This window comes from Acanthochromis polyacanthus, chromosome 17 (genome assembly GCF_021347895.1).
Source record: "Acanthochromis polyacanthus isolate Apoly-LR-REF ecotype Palm Island chromosome 17, KAUST_Apoly_ChrSc, whole genome shotgun sequence".
In the NCBI taxonomy this organism is placed as follows: domain Eukaryota; kingdom Metazoa; phylum Chordata; class Actinopteri; family Pomacentridae; genus Acanthochromis; species Acanthochromis polyacanthus.
In genome coordinates, this window is record NC_067129.1 from 24,332,352 (window position 1) to 24,349,780 (window position 17,429).

Below are 17,429 nucleotides of genomic sequence, written 5' to 3' on the forward strand. Positions count from 1 at the left end.
ACATTTATTTTCATTATCAGGATTATTTCAGTTATGTTGTCTTAAATATGTTTATGTTTATTCAGTCAGTATCATATACTGTTTATTTGCATTCATGTAACTTCTGTTGCTTCCTCAGGTGGCGATAACAGCTCAGATACAGAGAGCGCTCCCTCCCCTTCACAGGCCGAGTCCACCAAGTCTGGTGACTGTAAGAGGGCAGACAGCACTGCAGGAGATGCTCAGTGCTCTGACCAGGACAAAGGTCAGACTAGCAACGGAAAGGCCCCAGAGCCTTCATACGGGGGACTCTGTGTCAAGGAAGAGAAAAGCCCTGAGAGTGAGGCTGGATCCCACGAGGAAAAAGCCAGGGTGGCTTCCTTTGCAGGCTCAGTGCATCCCAAAACTGAACCTCAGGATGTGGACATGAAGACTGGAGAGGTTCAGGTAAAGATGGAGCCTGAAATCAAAGAGAAAGGAGAAAAGGGAGATCATGGCGAAAGGCAGAGAGAGCTGCACTCAGATAATGACTCCAGCGCCACCTGCAGTGCTGACGAGGATGTGGAAGCTGAGCCTGAACGACAGAGGCAAGTTTTCATCATCGTGTATACATAAATGTGCTTTACAAAAGCAGCACCATGTTCATGGTTTTGAATGTGATGGATATACATTTTGTTCAACTCTGCAGAATATTCTCCATGGAAAAGCCTTCATTGCTCAACCCTCCAGGATCAGTGCTGGTGTCTTCACCCAAACAAGCCCAACTCAACATCCAGCAGCTACATCAGCGGGCAGCTGCCATCCCACCCATGGTTAGTCATAGGTTCATATTGGTCTATTTGTGACTGGTACAGAGGAAAGGAACACTCAGTAGGTGCCCAACACTTCCACTGTGTCCAGATCATATCTTTATTGAGGTCCATATGGAGTGGAAAAATGTAAAGATTCTACCTGTTTTTGTCATACATATGTCTTATCCTTCAAATGCATAAGTTAGTGCGCTCTGTGCAGTGCATCAGTATTTAGACAGATATCTCACTTAGTTCATTTCTGGCATCTTAACTCATCTGGGCTTTTTATGTCCTCCTCTATCTAGGTGCCTGGTCCTTTTGGCCCTAGTGGTATGCCCATCAGTGGCTTTGCCATGTTACAACACCAGATCAAAGCGGTGCACGAGTCGGCACACCAGGAAGAGAAGCAAAGGCAGAATCAGGGAGACCTGGAGCGCAGACCCCCCTTCAACACTCGCAGTCCCACCATACTAGACAGAGATGGTAAGAGAACAAAAACTATCCTCATTCTACCCTTTTTTCTCCCTCTTCACTGCTTCGTCAGCCTTGTTCTATGTTGCTGCTAGCAGTGGACTATTTATAGCTGCTGCATTTTTTAGGGCCCATTCATTTTCGTTCAGTTTCATAAAATGAAACGTTTCAGGGTGATGTGGACTGTCGTATGTGGTTCAGCCTCAGCCAAGACAAAAGAAGTTAGTTGACCCTGTTTTTATATTTGGTCTATACTGTGAGTTGAAGTCTGCATTGATGCTGCTTTTGAAATGCCTTTGGATGCAGGAGGGGACTGTGGTGTTTTTTTTAAGTTGTTGAATTTGAGTTTGTCGAGCAGGACATTCGCTGCCCCTGGGCAGACATAGTTCAGCCACTTAGCTTCAGAGGGGAGAGCAGTAAAGTCACGAGGCACACTGCATTACGGCTTGACTTTTGCAAAGCTTTTAGCACCTTTTAGTCTAAGTGCTGTGAAGAGCAAAGCAGTTGTCAGTAAGCTGCTGAGCTGTGACACCAAGATATTTATTACATAGGTTTTAGTTGGTGTGTGTGTTTCCAGGTGGGGATGTTGGTTGTATAGGCCGGTCCGTTCTGGGTCAGCCCAATGCTCACTGGCATTGGGTTTTGTTTTAATAGAGGTTATCTTCCCTTTGTCCTTATGCCTGTGTACTGCAGGTAAGCCCTTACCGTACATGGCTTATGACATGATGCTGGCTCTGGACCAGGAGAGCCACTCTGGTCAGCCAGGCTCTCCTTACAGACTTTCCCCCAGGGAGCTGAGCAAGGCCTCACCCCAGCCTGACCCCAACGCCCCCAATGCCTCCTTCTACAGTGTGCCACCAGGTAAAAGCACACATCTTCACCTGCTGCCCACCCTTGCCTCCTCCCTTCTTTCGCTGGTGCTAATTAGCCTCGTCTGACGGCCATTTTGTGTGACACTGGAGGCTCCTTTTTGACTCCACTGAAGATAGAATGTTAAAGACTGAAATTTTGCATACTTAATATATGAGACACTGCTACTTTGTTTGACATCTGTATTTTACTCTCTTGGAGGCAACTAACTAAGCGTGCTTTTATTTCTGTATGTGCAGCAGCACGAGTATCTTTATTGGAAGTTAAATTTGGAGCAGAGAAGAGGACTGTTGTGGAGATTTTAATCCTGTTGTAAATTGAGGTTTGGCAGTGTTTTACAGCACTTGTGCACAAGTCAAATCAGGTTCCTCTCTTGTTTATCTAATGTGCAGGATGCATTTGATCAATATTTATCCAACATGAGAACAACATTTTGAAAGAGATCATGATTACATAACGCTTTTGCTAATGGTTGTTTTCTGACTGTGCAGTTTCTTGTGTGTGTTATTTTAATTAGGTACTTGTGTGAAGCCAAGCTCTTTGTTTACATTTCAAAATAGATTATATTATAGATGCATGTTTTTGGGCCACATTACACCTGCATATCTGCACAAGGAAAATTCACTGTGCACGTGTACTGTTTGAGGCCAAATTAAACAAGCCAACATTAGCTCTTCGTGTTTGTTAACGGCATAATCACATGTTAGGGTAGGCTTATGAATTTGTAACTGAAAGTGTGTCACTGCGTCCGTCTTTCTTACAATGCATTGGTGCACTTCTCTGATCCCTAGTCTTGTCCACTACATTTTTCTTGTTTCAAAAAGAAGCAGAGGTGGTGTGTAATTCACTGCCATTTGTAGTTCCCATTAACTTCCAGTTTTATTTGTATTTTATTGTAGCGAAAGACTGATTAATTGTGATTAATCTGGCTGATTACTGTCTAGGAAAGAAGCGATTACCAACTCACACAGCTTGAAAACAGAAATATCTCAGGACACATCTGCAGGCAGCCTCTCCATAGCTGCTGTGAAACAATGTTAGCACTCCCCCTTGTGTCAGTTTCGCCATTCTACATGCAGATGTTGGGAAGTGTTGTGAAACCGTGGGAAATGTGCCAATGCTAGGTGCAACGTTACCTGAGAAAGAATTCCAAGCTTTCAAAGCCCAGTGTATTTAGCAGCCCACTCTTAATGACATATAGTGTTTTCAATGTGTATAATTAGATTGATTCCAGTTTTGTGGTGAGAAAATGCAAATGTTAGTTGGAAATGTGCTACTCAGCTGTGTGGAGTCTGTTGAGGGGATGGCTAACGGAGGTTGGTCTGGACCAGCTACTTTTTCCTGAATTGTTTCTCATAATGAAGAATTGTGCTTTCACTATACTGCCAACAGACTTCATTTGTTGCACAGTCTCTTAAAGTAGGAAGTAGGCTGCCATTAATCTGTACAGTAGCACAGCACAGTGCGTTGGCCACAGGCAATGATACAATACACTTACTGCAACTTCAAATACCAATACGATTACTGGACCAATAGTAGGAGCTACTGCTATCTGCTTATCAAAGCTGTTGCTCAGTCCACTCATTTTAAGTTCATAGTCTTTTTGATTACCTGTTTCTATATATTTAGTTGATACATTTTTGAAATTTAAAAAAGTGCACTGCATATCGAATGCATGTCTACTTGAATGTTATAGAAATGATCATGTCTATTCATTACCAGCATGATGTCAGCATGAGACCTTGGCAATTGACCAAGCTGGTCTCTAAATATCAGCAGTGGCTATTGAAAGTCCTGTGTCAGTCATCTGCTTGTTCTTTGCATAGAATTATCTGTTATTTGAGAAATATGTGTTGCTCTTCAGATCCACTTATTTGTATTTGCATAAATAAGAAGTTATGAGAGGAATTTGCCAGTATTGGATTCAGCAGTCACTTTTGATTTACATGAAATGTTCGAATGCATTTGTATATTAAAATATATGTATTTTTTAAAGTATTATCCCTGTTAGTCATTTTATTACTCTGCCATGGAATGTGGCTGAGTTATGCGACAATTGTCGTTGGTTTGTCTGTCTGTCTATTTGCAACGTTACTCAAACATGGACGAGGGGATTTGGCTGAAATTTTCAGGAAAGGTCAGAAATGACACAAGGACCAAGTGGTTAGATTTTGGCAGTGATGCAGATTATAGTCTGGCTCTCCAGATTTGTTAAAGATTTCTGTGTCATTGCAAGTTAGTGGCATGGCGTTGCTGTAACTATGATTATAAGTGAACACTCCGTCAGCTGCCTGCTGACGGTCAAATGATTGCGATCCTACTAATGGAAAGCTAGACAATGTGATTATCCAGAATGTGGTACAATTTTTAGATGTTTAAAAAAATCTTATAGGGAGTAGAGCAAATTATTGTATGAGATTAGAAGAAGGGACAGGACAGGAATCGGATCAATAAAGAACAAGTTTGATGTTCATCCTGTTGTCAAATTTTGGTTTCCCATTACTTCAACAGCAAAGGCTTACTTCTTCTGCAAACAGGTGCACTACATGAGGATGCACAGAAAACCTTCCTTCTGAACGTGTTAACTGCTGTGGTTGCTGTGATGATTATGTTTTTACTAAAGGTGGACTGCAGTAGCTTTTCTTGTTTGACATTTGAGAGAAATATATTTATCATGTCCTCACTAACTGTGTTGTTTTTCCTGATGCTGACCTGGAGCATGAATGTTAATGCTTGACAACGGTCTCTCTGCAACAGGGATTTATAAATTCGTCATAGGGTGGCTTGTGTTCTTATCTGTCCCTGTATGAAGCAGCAGGATGATGACATTTGTACCTGCTGGAGGAGCTCTTACAGCCATTTGCATTTTTGATTTTGTAGAGTGCAGAGCTCAAGGCGCTCTCCCTGCAGGGAGGTTACTCCTGGTCTATGTGGGTCTGCGTTTGTGGTGTGATCTGATCCATTTTGTCTACTCTGCTTTCCCAAGAGACAGTGTAGCAGATAGCTACACCAAAGTAGAGCCAAAGATACCTCAGGCTGAGGAACGGCTATTAACCGAGGTCTTTAATTCTTACTTCATCGTTCGCTAGAGTCTTGCCAGAAGGAAGCTGAATATTTTATTATGTAGCCTTTGATGGGAAAAATTAAATTAAGTTTAATGGAGCAAATAGATAGGTGAGAGTTCTTGTGTCTTGGCAAGTAGAAGGTATTTAGAGAACTAGTTCAGGTGAGCTGATGTTATTTGTTATAGATAGATATTTAAGGCTGAAAGGTTTGTTGACAGTTTTTTAAGATTTTCTTTTTTTTTCTTTTTTCAATTTCCACCAGTCCTTCACTCTGCTTCAAACCAGCTGGTCCAGAGTATGCCAGATGGGGTCCGCGTGACGTTCAGCAGACCCAGTCGACCTCCCAACATTCCCTCTCCTCCTCCACTCATTCCAACCACCAAGCCCACAGACAAGCCCTCCTTCATCCAAGGAGGATCCATCTCCCAGGTAAAACAGAGACATGATGTCAGTGCTCTTCCAGTGCCAACCCTTCTCTTCCTTTTCTACCCTGCTAATATTTAGTCATACCAGTGTGGACCACCTTTATTCCTATACCATCATTATCATGTGAGCTCTCAGTCAATTAATATTTACATATCTGGGTTGGAGAAGATGTTTTCCACATCTAACAGACACATGACACTGTGAACACTTCTCTTTGATTTACATGTTTATGCTCTCTCTGACGTTAGTATCAACTGATATCATCCTAATAAAATGCATATTATTGTAAAATATGCCCTCTTGATTTGTTTGCAGTTTGTTCTTGCATCATGTACAGCAGTTTATAAATTAAATGCAGTGTTGCAACTGTGACGACCCTCCACCTGGACACCAGGTGTCTTCCCAGAGCTGAGTCAGGGTTGTCAGCTGATTGGGCCACACCTGGGATCAAGTGGCTCAGCTAATTTAACCTCCCTCACAACAGTCAAGGGGGCTTCTCTGACAGGAGTTGTGGCCTGCGGGAGCTCCACCTGCACGGTTTTGAGTGTTTGGTTGCTGTCAGCATTGCACATTTGTGGTGGTTTTGCATGACGATAAACCTTCTTTTTAGTCACCATACTGTTGTTGTCATCTCCCTGTTTTGTTGCAGCTTCAGAGCCCAGATGTAACACAACCCATAAACTGTAACACATGAAAGATCATCAACATCACATTGAACCATTTTATTGTTTTCATGAACACAGTGCCCTGAACGTCAAATGTGTTCTTTGTTCTTGCTTCCTTAGGGAACTCCTGGCACTTACCTGCCATCCCATGCCGTCTATGGACCAGAAGGGACTAAGAGTGCTGCAGGCTCCATCTCTCTGGGTCTGCCTCGACAGCAGGATCCTAACAAGCCGGGTAAGATGACAGATTGTCTCTTGACTCAGCTATTTTTTGATTGTCCCCTTCAAACTAAAATTACAGCGTTCACAATGAACCTTGACATAAAAAAAGACTTGTATGCAACTTTGGGCAAACATTAAACCTCAGCTAGTTTAACTTTATGTAGTTTCGGTACTTCTGCTTGTATCTCTTTGAACTGTATAACTTAAACTAGTATTATTAGTGCATCTGAAGTCAAATGTGGTGCAACTGCTCTAAAAATGAGCCATAACAAGCCAAATTTACCCTTTCCTTTCTCTGTAAAGCTCTTGGAGCTGCAGTTCCATCCATACAGGATGGTAGAGGCAACCCAGCAAAGGTCAATGAGGGTCTCGCTTTCAGATCAATTGGATCCATCACTCAGGTAATGAATGGATGAAATGAGGATTTCTTTTGTTGATGCTTTTTGCAGTGGTCATATATTTTGTGGTATGTGTGTCACCTGTTTCAACATAGCATTTCCTTTCGCTCCCCTGAAATAGGGCACACCGGCCCTGCCTCAGCCCAGCATGGCTGCTGATCTGCTGGGGGGCACAATCACAAAGATAGCCACAGAGGACCTGAGCAGCCCAGACAAGGCCAGAGGAGAGCAGCTGGCTAAACCTCATGTCATCTATGAAGGCAAGATCGGTCACATCCTCTCCTATGATGGTCAGTGCCTTACTTATTGATATGTCAAAATATTGTTGTTTATTTCTTCACCAGGCACATAAACTTGATCATATTTTTTTTCAGTAGCTGTTAAGAACCCCAGAGAAAACACTCGCAGCCCCCGGACTGGCCATGACCTGAAACGCACTCATGACATGATGGAAGGACCCATGGGCAGAGGACACCCTGGCAGGGAAGGAGCTCCATTTGAGGGTATAGTTTGTGTATCACTGAGCATATAAAATCTTCTGGTGTGTGTAATCTATATCAGGGGATGACGTTGCTTGTCTTTTTTCTCAGGCTTAATTAGCAGAGCCCTGCCCAGAGAAGGTCTCCATGGGGACTCTAAGGAAAGATCATTAATCGCTGGATCTATCATGCAAGGTTGCTAACTGTCAAGCTTGCCACCTTTCCATAAATCACACAATATCATTTGTTGCATCGAACAATAAAATAACTTAAAATATTTTGAAATCTTTCCAGGAACACCAAGAACTGCTGCAGAGACTTATGAGGATGCCATGAAATATGGAAAACAGATAAAGCGAGAGAGCCCACCTATCCGCTCCTACGAAGGGGGTATTGGCAAAGGCAAGCCCCATGAGGGAGTGAATACTATCAAAGAGATGGGACGCTCCATTCACGAAATCCCCCGACAAGACCAGTCCGGCCAGGACATCTGCAAGACTCCTGACATGTTAGACCGACGGGTTATGGAGGGCTCCATGTCTCAGGTGAGATGTTTGGAGTTTTTCCATAGATTGTAGTACTGCTGCCAATTTTTAGGCCTTTTTACCACATTGATATGCAATTGAGTTTCCTGTTAATGAAAAGCCTTTAGATATTTGATACAAATCTACAAGCATGTGACGTTGTGGCAAGTGAAGTTAATAATGAATTTATGACTGACTGGTTGTTATTTACATTCCTCCCTCTGTTTACCAGATTCACTCTCTGAATCAGCCTACTATCAAACACAATGTGAAGTCCCTAATCACAAGTCCTAATAAGCTTTCTCATGGCATGCCCCAACTCGAGGCCATGGAACGAGCCAAATATGAGGAGAGCAAAGCAGTACGCCACACATCTGTGGTCAACTCCACCACATCTGTCCTGCGCTCCACACATCAGGAGGCTAGTAAATCCCAGCTTAGCCCGGGCATGTATGATGACACTAATGCTCGCAGGACCCCTGTTAACTACAACACCAATTCTGTGTCCAGAGGATCTCCCATGCTGGGACGTGGTCCAGAGGGTATGATCCGTTATCAGCCATTCAGTACTTGACTAACACTGTAATCACTACAATTCTAATTTTTGACTAAATTCAACCAGAAATGTGTCTTTCTAAACCAGATCAACATTTCTGCTAGTGCTAGCGTATACAGGTAGTGCATGATGTGCTCCCAGGGCATTGGGAATTGCACTTTTATTCGTCATTTTGTTTTCTGACAAAGTTAATGGCATATGATATGAAGTTGTTGCATGGACTAATTAGATGAGCCCTGTGTGTTTATGATGTAGGTGGTATGAGCTCTGCAAAAACTGCTGCACATGAAAGAAAGAGTGCCATGACCCCGACACAGAGGGACAGCGTCCCAGCCAAGTCCCCGGTGTCAGGTGGTGACCCTGTAGCTTCTCACAGTCCCTTTGACCCCCACCACCGGCCTGTTGTTCCTGGAGAAGTATACCGACCCCACTTGCCTCCACATCTTGACCACTCCCTGGGCTTCCACAGAGTGCTGGATCCTGGTACAGTGTTTAAACCATTTTCACGCTTTCCACTGCAAAATTGAGTATAATAATAATATCCTTGTTCTGAGTAAATTGACGAAAGCAACTCAGGCTTTCTAATTCATAGGCATTACGTGTTCAGGATCTTTTTCAGCTGTTGACGTCAGCAGTGGTGATCAGTATCTGTGAGCCTTCTGTTCATATGTTTTGTTGTATGTTTTTTTCTGCCTGTCCTCTACTACAGCATTCATGTTCTCCAGGCAGCCGTCCCCATCAGGCTACCACACCTACCAGCTGTACACCATGGAGAACACACGGCAGACCATCCTCAATGATTACATCACGTCCCAGCAGATGCAAGTCATCCCTCGGCCTGACATCGCCAGAGGGCTGTCACCACGGGAACAGCCTGTTGCTATCCCTTACCCAGCTGGAGCTCGAGGTATGGCCCTCCTCCAGCTGACACTCTCTCACCTGCTGCAGCAGGCAGGGAAGAGGCCGTGGGCAGGAGGGGCTGTAGAATGCAGTCTGTGAGCTTGTGAAGTAGTGGCTACCTTTTCCAGACGCCCAGAAGCAAATGACCTAGACAAAGTTTGCTAATTTGCTCTTTATATTGGGGCTGCAACTGATTCGGCTACTACTCAATTTATCAATTGGGTATGGTCATCCAAACCTCCATTTGCTGAGTGGTTGCCTCTTTCAAGTTGACCACTATTCCACTCTTTGCAGCCCTGTTGCTTACTGATCAATCTGTATTTGGGAGCACTAACAGATGAAGGTGATGGGTTACAGCTAAGTGTATACGGTGTTCATACATTCAGAAATTGATGGATCGGTTCTTGTTGTTCACCGTTGGCCCTTTGCTTCTGTCTGTAAAAGGGATTATTGATCTAGCCCAGATGCCTCCAACTATCCTGTTGCCTCACCCTGGGGGAACAGGTACTCCCACTTTGGAACGCATGGCCTACCTCTCTGGAGCTCAGCCCCCTTTCCCTCCTAGGGCTTTCAACCCAACCTCCATATCGCCAGGTGAGGATCCCTCCCTCCCCTATCCTTACACCCCGTGTTCCCTTATCTTCCTTGCCACGATCTCCATGTTCCCTCACACCTCTGTAAGAGGGCAGCCCTGCACTTGCCTGAGGTGTCAAAGGTCAGTTCTGCTCGTCCCGTCAACAGATCAAGTTAACTGTTTCTGCGGTTGTACTGGGAACTATTCCCCATGGAACCGTCTGACTGTTGTGTGTGTCATTATTTTCACTTTTAGGGGCACAAAAAATGTGGGAATGAACAGAGATAAATTGTTTATGCCCTGCCCCTTTTTGAAGCTTAACTTTTTTGTGTGTGTATTTTGAAACTATAATTTTTTGTAATAGGTGTCAGAATGTCCAACCTCAAGACTCTTGAAATATATACGGTCAGATTCACTTAAGTCTGGAAAAATTACTGATAATTTCAGTCGCACCATTTGCCGATATGAGGTGTTGTTGCTTCTCATTTTTATGTGTCAGACTAATTAGGATTCAGAGCTTTCATTTTAAAGTTTAAAGGTTCTATCAATAGTTTGAGTGAATATTCCTCTTCAAGCATCCGCAATGAAGAAACCCTGGGTGGTTTGTTGCACTCAAGGTTTTTCATGAAATGGGTAAAACAGTAATACTTGTGGGACTGAATTTCACAACGACGATGCTTCGGTAGGTTCAGAACCTGTCAGCAGGAAGCCTGATCCATCTCTCTGAGAACAGTTGGGTGCCGTGTTTATGAACTTTGTATATTTGTGATATGCTTGTTCTCCTCAGGCCATCCAACCCACCTTGCTGCTGCCGCGAGTGCAGAGAGAGAACGGGAGAGGGAGCGTGACCGGGAGCAGCAGGAGAAAGAGAGGGAAAAGGAAAGGGAAAGGGAGCAGCGGGAAAGGGAACGTGAACGGGAAATAAGAGAACGAGAGCGGGACCGAGAGCGAAGCAGTGAATACATCCGCGGAGGTGAGTTGTTTTGCTGCCATTTTGAAAATCTCAATTCACAATAATTCCTTTCGAATTTCTTTCATATGACCATCTTGGGTCATTTATTTTGAAATGACATTACATTGTAAATTTATGTGTGCTGATAAGGTGGACCAGAGCAGCCTGTCAGACCTGGGAGTCGAGGCTATCTGCACTCACCTTCTCCCTCACTCAGGACGCAGGATGTAGTGGTTCAGCAGCGGCCAAGCATCTTCCAGGGAAAGAGTGTCATCACCTCTCTAATGTAAGCCCATGTCTGGACCACATCTATTGTTTGTGTGCATGCAGATAATTTAAAGACGTAATTCAATTTTGTCTTTATTTCCTTATTTTCCATTTAGGCCTCATTCAGCAGCAGTCACATCAGCACCACAGAGTAGCTCCCGTTACAGTACTGCAGCTGATGCTCTGGCAGCTTTGGTGGACGCTGCAGCCTCTGCTCCACAGATGGACGTGGCCAAGGTGAAGGAAAGCAAACATGAACGGGATGACGATATGTCTTCGTCTGCAGCTCGGCGGGCACCATGCCTCTCTGATCAACAGCAACAGGAGGCAGAAAGACGATCTCTGCACTCACCGTATGCCGCCATGTCCCTGCCGGGGGGTAAGCCCCATCCAGCTTATTCTGAGAGCCCTGGTGTTAAGGATAAGGGACCTCAAACAAAGTCCCGCATTGAAGAGGAGCTTCGGACTCATGGAAAGACAACTATCACAGCCGCTAGCTTCATTGATGTCATCATCAAACGTCAAATAGCAGACAAAGACACACGGGACCGAGGTTCTCAGAGCTCAGACTCCTCAAGCAGCTGTAAGTGGGACTGACAGCGACATTCAGTTAAATGAATGGACAGACACACGTTTTAGTTAAATTTTAAAGTAATTCTTTTTCTTTAGAACAGAACTCTTTAAGTCATGACCTAACCTTCATGCTTGTCCTTGGTTTGGCATCGGTAGTAACCCTTTGTCCTCTTGTCTCGCAGTGTCATCCAGTCGATATGACAACACCGGAGGAGGAGCCATTGAGGTGATTAGTCCTGCTAGTTCTCCAGTCCAAACCCAACAGGACAAACCAGAAGATGGGCAACAACAGGCAGCAGGTATGAACATAAACGAGCAATACTACTTTTGAAGACATAAACTGAGATATGTTTAAATGTATTCAAATACTGCTAAAACAGTTTTGTGTTTTATGTCAAAATTTTTTTGTAGTAGTGATGCGGCAGAGAAAGATAAATTTAGCTGTGTTGAGTCAACATACCACAACTTAAATGACTTAACCCACTGACCTTGACATGTGAGATCGTCAGACAGCATTTCTCTGCACCAGTCTAGTCACCAGACTATACTCAGTTATTCTTGTCATCTGCAAGCACATGTAGAGCTCTTACCTTTGACATCAATCAAGCAATTATTTGGCATAGAGTCTGTTGGCTACTAGCGTCTCATCACTTCTTACTTCACCTTTACCCTGGTGAACCTTCAGCAGTTGGCATGCGGGCGTACGACATGAGTCGTTACCGGACATCAGGGGAGCCTCCACAGTCCGGTTCCCAGCAGCCCCCCTCCTCACAGTCTGACAGCTACTCACAGGTCACCAAAACTCACAGAGTCATGACCTTGGCAGACCACATTTCGGTAAGAAATGCCAAAGACTGCAAAATTTTGCACGAGACAGTATTAACCTGTCATGCATAGTTAACCTGGTCTGTGGTCTGGCCCTGTGATGCAGCATATCATAACCCAGGACTTTGCCCGGAATCAGGACCCTCCAGTCTCCTCCTCAGCCTCTGCTACATTCCAGAGCGTTGGGCCACCTGTGTCCTCTTCAGGTCGAGTCAAGGTGCCCAGCCGCTACAGTCCTGAGAACCAGGCCCCCCACCACCAGAGGCCCTCCAGCAGAGTTTCCCCAGAGAGCGGCCCAGAAAAGCCCAGATCCAGGTACGCCATATGTCTAAAGTGATCAGTTTGTCTAATTTAATACTGTTTATCCTTCTATAATCTGCTCTGTCTTTCCTATTCAGGCCTGGTAAGTCTCCAGAGCGAGGAGGCAGGCCCCTGGAGACATATGAACCCATCTCTCCACCACAGAGCTACCAAGGCATGGACAAACAGGAGGCAGGCGGACCTCCACCTCAGAGACGAGAGGCTGACAACTCAGAGATCAGGTACACGATCTGCACAGTTTGTTTACCAAATATATTGTCTGTCCAACAAGCCACTGCATCTTTTGAAACACCTGGATTCAGATTTGGTTTTAATATTGATATAAATCATTGTGTAAGTATTCTGTAGATGACTGCCCTGTGATTACAGTAGAATTTATCGATCAATTTAGCTTCTTTGTAGTTTGTACATGTGTTTTTAAAATGTAAGCTTATCACCTGTAGTATATGCTGCAAATAGCAAATTACTAGTATTTGAACACACAGTCTCCACACTGCTGAAGTTTGCAGTTAGCACCCTGACATTTGATAATGACTATATTGGACTGTAGATCAATTTCTTGTTTGGATGCCAGCTGGCAGAAAGTTCCCTGTCAGGAATTCTTTTACATCTCACTTAGGTTGGAACTGTGTGGTCCTGCCAAGAGTTTGTTGCTTTATTAACCCCTTTGCTGCTTAACTTACGACTCTTTGCCCTTTTTGTGGTTCAAGGAGTGACTCGCGTTCCCCGGGGAGTGTCAGCTATCTGCCTTCCTTCTTCACCAAGCTGGAGAATACCTCGCCAATGGTGAAATCCAAGAAGCAGGAGATCTTTCGTAAGTTAAACTCCACCTCTGGTGTCGGTGATTCTGATGTTGGTAAGTGGGTCTTCTCTTACGCTTTCTGTAGAATTCATAGATTCCCTTTTATTCTTCTCACTCATTAATTGAATGAATTATGTAATTTTGATTTTCATTTCTTGTCAGACATTTAGTGTTGTCAACCTCTATAATTGTCTTGTAGGAAACGCACAACCAGGCACAGAGATTTTCAACTTGCCTGCTGTTACCAGCTCCAGTAAGTAGCAGGGAAACTCATTCAGACACATCACAGTTCACTTTAGCCGTGTTTCCTCCCTCATTGTCTGTTTGTTTTGTTTTCATTTGTAGGTAGCATCAACCCCAGGAGTCACTCCTTCGGTGATCCAGCCAGTAACTTGGGCTTGGAGGACATCATCCGCAAAGCCTTGATGGGCAACTTGGAGGAGAGACAGGAGGAGCATCAGGGAGGAGCAGGCGGTGTTGTCAACAATGCATCCAGCACAGGCAGTGATGCCCGGCAGGAGGCCACTTCATCTCCCAGTATGGGTAGGCAGCAATCACAAAGTGAATCTCATTCAGGAAACATTATACAGGTTCAGATTGATCTTATGCTTGTTGGACATTGTCTGTTTGAAATTACAGGAAAGCAAAAGCAGGGCAAAGCCAACAGCCGGAAATCCAAGTCACCTAACTTGGGTCAGGCCTATGCTGGAGGGGAACGTCCCTCGTCAGTGTCCTCCGTCCACTCAGAGGGAGATTATCACAGACAAGCCCAACCCCAGTGGAGCTGGGATGAACGGCCCTCATCCACAGGTGAGCTGTCCAGCATCAACTATCAGTGTCACACACCCACACCTAGAGCCACTTTATCTATATTTTATCATTTTTGCTCTATTCTTCTGTCCTCAGGACCCATGCAGTTCCCTTACAACCCGCTGACCATGCGCATATTGAGCAACACGCCACCCACCTCCATAGCTTCACCCTCCATACAGAGCCAGCAGCAGCAGCAGCAGCAGCAGCAGCAGCCGCCTTCAGCTGGAGCCCCGGTGGCTCAGCAGCGAGTGTGGCAGTCTCTGCTGTCGGAGCAATACGAGACCCTGTCTGACAGTGATGACTGAGCCCTGCTTGCTGCAGCCACAGTAACCAGAAGAGAGGCCTGCGCCAAGGCTTGTCTGTACACCCCTCTCTGCCAGAACTAACCTCGCTCAGTGGCGAGTGTGACCAGTAGTGGGATGGTGTCCTTTTTATTTTTGGTGCTATAGCGCCCCCTGGCTGTTAGCTAAGAGTACAAGCAGCAGCCTATGACAGGCAGGGCTCTCCTGAACAAGACTTTCTTTTGGTCTGGAAGCACTCACCCAGCCTGTTGGGGGAATAAACTCAGCTGAGGGCATGATGTGAGCTATAGTAAAGATGAAGAACTTAATATGTAAAAAGAAACAACATAAGAAACTATTTCTGAATTCTGTTTGATTTCTGTAAAGATATACCTTGTCTTTAAGAAAATCATTGTATGTAAATAGAGTAACCTTTTGCAGTGTTTTTCTTAACTTGATTATTTCTTATTTTAATGTCGCTTTTAAATTGATACACTTTAAATGGGAAGAGGAGGGGTGTTATCTTTAATATCACAGTTGGTCTCTCCCAGTTCACCCCAAACCCATGTCACCCACTCAGATATTTTTACCATAGCGACGCTAAGAGAGACCGGACCTGTGGTTTGTACTTGACCATGAGTGGAGCACAGAGATTGTGCCACGCTATTCACCAAGCACCACCAGAGCCTGAACATTGTGGACATTAGAGGACAAAACAAACATAGACTAACATTTGGAACAGCGTTGAAATCTCATGCCTGTCTTCGTCACTCAGTGGAGAGGATGCATGGATTGTGTATCAGATGGTAGAGATAACTTCTCACCCCATTCTAGACAGAGAAATGTCTTCAAAACAAGTTGAGAACACTGGTGTCATAGCAGAAAGGTGAAAAGTCTGATATAAGCTTAATTTTGCCGGAAATGATATCCTTATGACTACTCCTGGACCCCGTCTGAATAATGAAAGTGAGCCAATGTGTTTTTTTTTTCTTTCAACAGAGTTGACCATGTGGTGTGTCACATGTAGCTGTCTCTCTGCAGTTTCCAACCTGTCCAGAATGATTTGCTCTGCAATGTTGTCATGGTAAAAAAAAAAAAAAAAGTATGTCAGGAAGTTTTTTTTGGATGCTTTTGCCATGCCTTGTGACTTGAGAAAGAAGGCAGCTTTAACTAATTTTCTCAGAGATATACGTTGGTGTTTGATGTTTGTATTTGTTTCTGTAGTCCCCCTCTTTCTTTTTTTTATACTGTCCTGACAAAAATCTGAACTCTGTAAATTGTCTTTCCATTACACAAAAAGACAAAACTAACCAAACATAAAGAATGGTCTGCACCATTGTTGCACTTTTTTGCTTTGTAGCTTTTGACAACAAAAAGCATACTACCTGCTGTGTAACTTATTCAACCTCCAGCCCAGGAGTATACTAAGATGTGCTTTAACTTTTCCCACCACTCACAGAAATCTGGATGTTTTGACTTTGTCTTTTCTTGTAGCTGGTACATGATTCTTTTTTCTTTTTTTTTAGTGTGACACTTGCATCACAGTTACAGTTTTAAGTGTGTGGTACCGTTAAATGTTTAGGAGTCTGCTGTCATGGTGATTTAAAACTGTGACCTTTTTAATCTCAGCTTTCATTGTGTCAATCATAAGGCATAAAGCTTTGAATATGAATTATACTAGGTCAACATCATAAAGGGCAGTAACGTTTTTCTTTTTTTTTTTTAGATATGTGAAAAATACCATATTTTTGTTTATTTCGGCTTTCATTCTGCTCAGTTAACAAATCCATTTTGCTCTAAACTTGATATTTCCTTTTTTCCTTTTGTTTTGATTTTAAATCATTTGTCGTAGCACATGTTCAGATTTTTATTTCCTGTCATTTTTAACATCTTTGTTACCCATCCTGTTTAGATGGGATGTTATGTGTTTACAGATGCAATGACAAAAAAAGTTTACAAACTTGAATCTTAAAAAAAATCCGACATGAAGCCGAAAAAGAATTGGAGCATCTTTTCAGCTCTCTATCAATCTATCAGTGATGACTTTTTTGTCTTTTTGAAATTGAGACTTGAAACCCCGTGTATCCTATGATGTTGAAATGCAATGTTTGTATCGCACAATGTCTCTTAGTAGGCTATTACAAGAGTTCAGACCAATCAAATAAAGTGGATCAGTTCTCCACCACTGATAACTGTGTAGGCTCTTAATCGATGTGCCATTTTCCACTGACTGTTGTAATTTTCTTCTTTTCAGTTGCACACTGGTCATAATTCTTGGTCACTGAGGTATTTTGCAACTCTCTAAGTTTTGTTTTTGTTTGGGAATTAATGCAATATGATATATGAGATGAAAATGTGGTGTCAAGAAGTGCCAAAAAAGGAAAGAACAAATACAGACAATTTCTTGAAAATTTGTAAAATGCAACTGATCCCTTCCGGTAATAATTATTAGATGTAAATTGAATGTTAGTAAATGTGGCACAGATACTAATTCAATTACCATTAGAGTTACAACAATTATTCAGTTAACTGATAAGTTTTAAAATCTTAAATGATTATGCAACTATTTTGGTATTTGATTAATCAGTTTGATTAAAATTTTAAGTGACTAAAGTAAAAAATCTCTGATTCCAACTTCTTAAACATAAATATTTCCTGGTGTCTTTACTCTTCTA

At 43.3% G+C, this 17,429-nt stretch overlaps 1 protein-coding gene across 1 annotated transcript in view; it reads left to right on the forward strand.

The window, feature by feature from the left end:
• Nucleotides 1-16,939, forward strand: part of ncor1 (nuclear receptor corepressor 1) — a 58,297-nt gene extending 41,358 nt beyond the window's left edge. The window contains 27 exon segments of the mRNA XM_022199337.2: nucleotides 119-566; nucleotides 668-791; nucleotides 1,076-1,253; nucleotides 1,935-2,102; nucleotides 5,439-5,605; nucleotides 6,388-6,502; nucleotides 6,793-6,890; nucleotides 7,009-7,177; nucleotides 7,265-7,390; nucleotides 7,478-7,561; nucleotides 7,661-7,911; nucleotides 8,123-8,432; nucleotides 8,702-8,929; nucleotides 9,156-9,353; nucleotides 9,791-9,940; nucleotides 10,708-10,893; nucleotides 11,023-11,158; nucleotides 11,256-11,722; nucleotides 11,895-12,011; nucleotides 12,398-12,549; nucleotides 12,644-12,852; nucleotides 12,936-13,079; nucleotides 13,569-13,714; nucleotides 13,860-13,913; nucleotides 14,006-14,203; nucleotides 14,300-14,470; nucleotides 14,567-16,939. Coding sequence (XP_022055029.2) covers nucleotides 119-566; nucleotides 668-791; nucleotides 1,076-1,253; nucleotides 1,935-2,102; nucleotides 5,439-5,605; nucleotides 6,388-6,502; nucleotides 6,793-6,890; nucleotides 7,009-7,177; nucleotides 7,265-7,390; nucleotides 7,478-7,561; nucleotides 7,661-7,911; nucleotides 8,123-8,432; nucleotides 8,702-8,929; nucleotides 9,156-9,353; nucleotides 9,791-9,940; nucleotides 10,708-10,893; nucleotides 11,023-11,158; nucleotides 11,256-11,722; nucleotides 11,895-12,011; nucleotides 12,398-12,549; nucleotides 12,644-12,852; nucleotides 12,936-13,079; nucleotides 13,569-13,714; nucleotides 13,860-13,913; nucleotides 14,006-14,203; nucleotides 14,300-14,470; nucleotides 14,567-14,778 — 5,006 coding nt within the window. The 3' untranslated portion in view covers nucleotides 14,779-16,939.
• The last annotated feature ends 490 nt before the right edge of the window (nucleotides 16,940-17,429 follow it).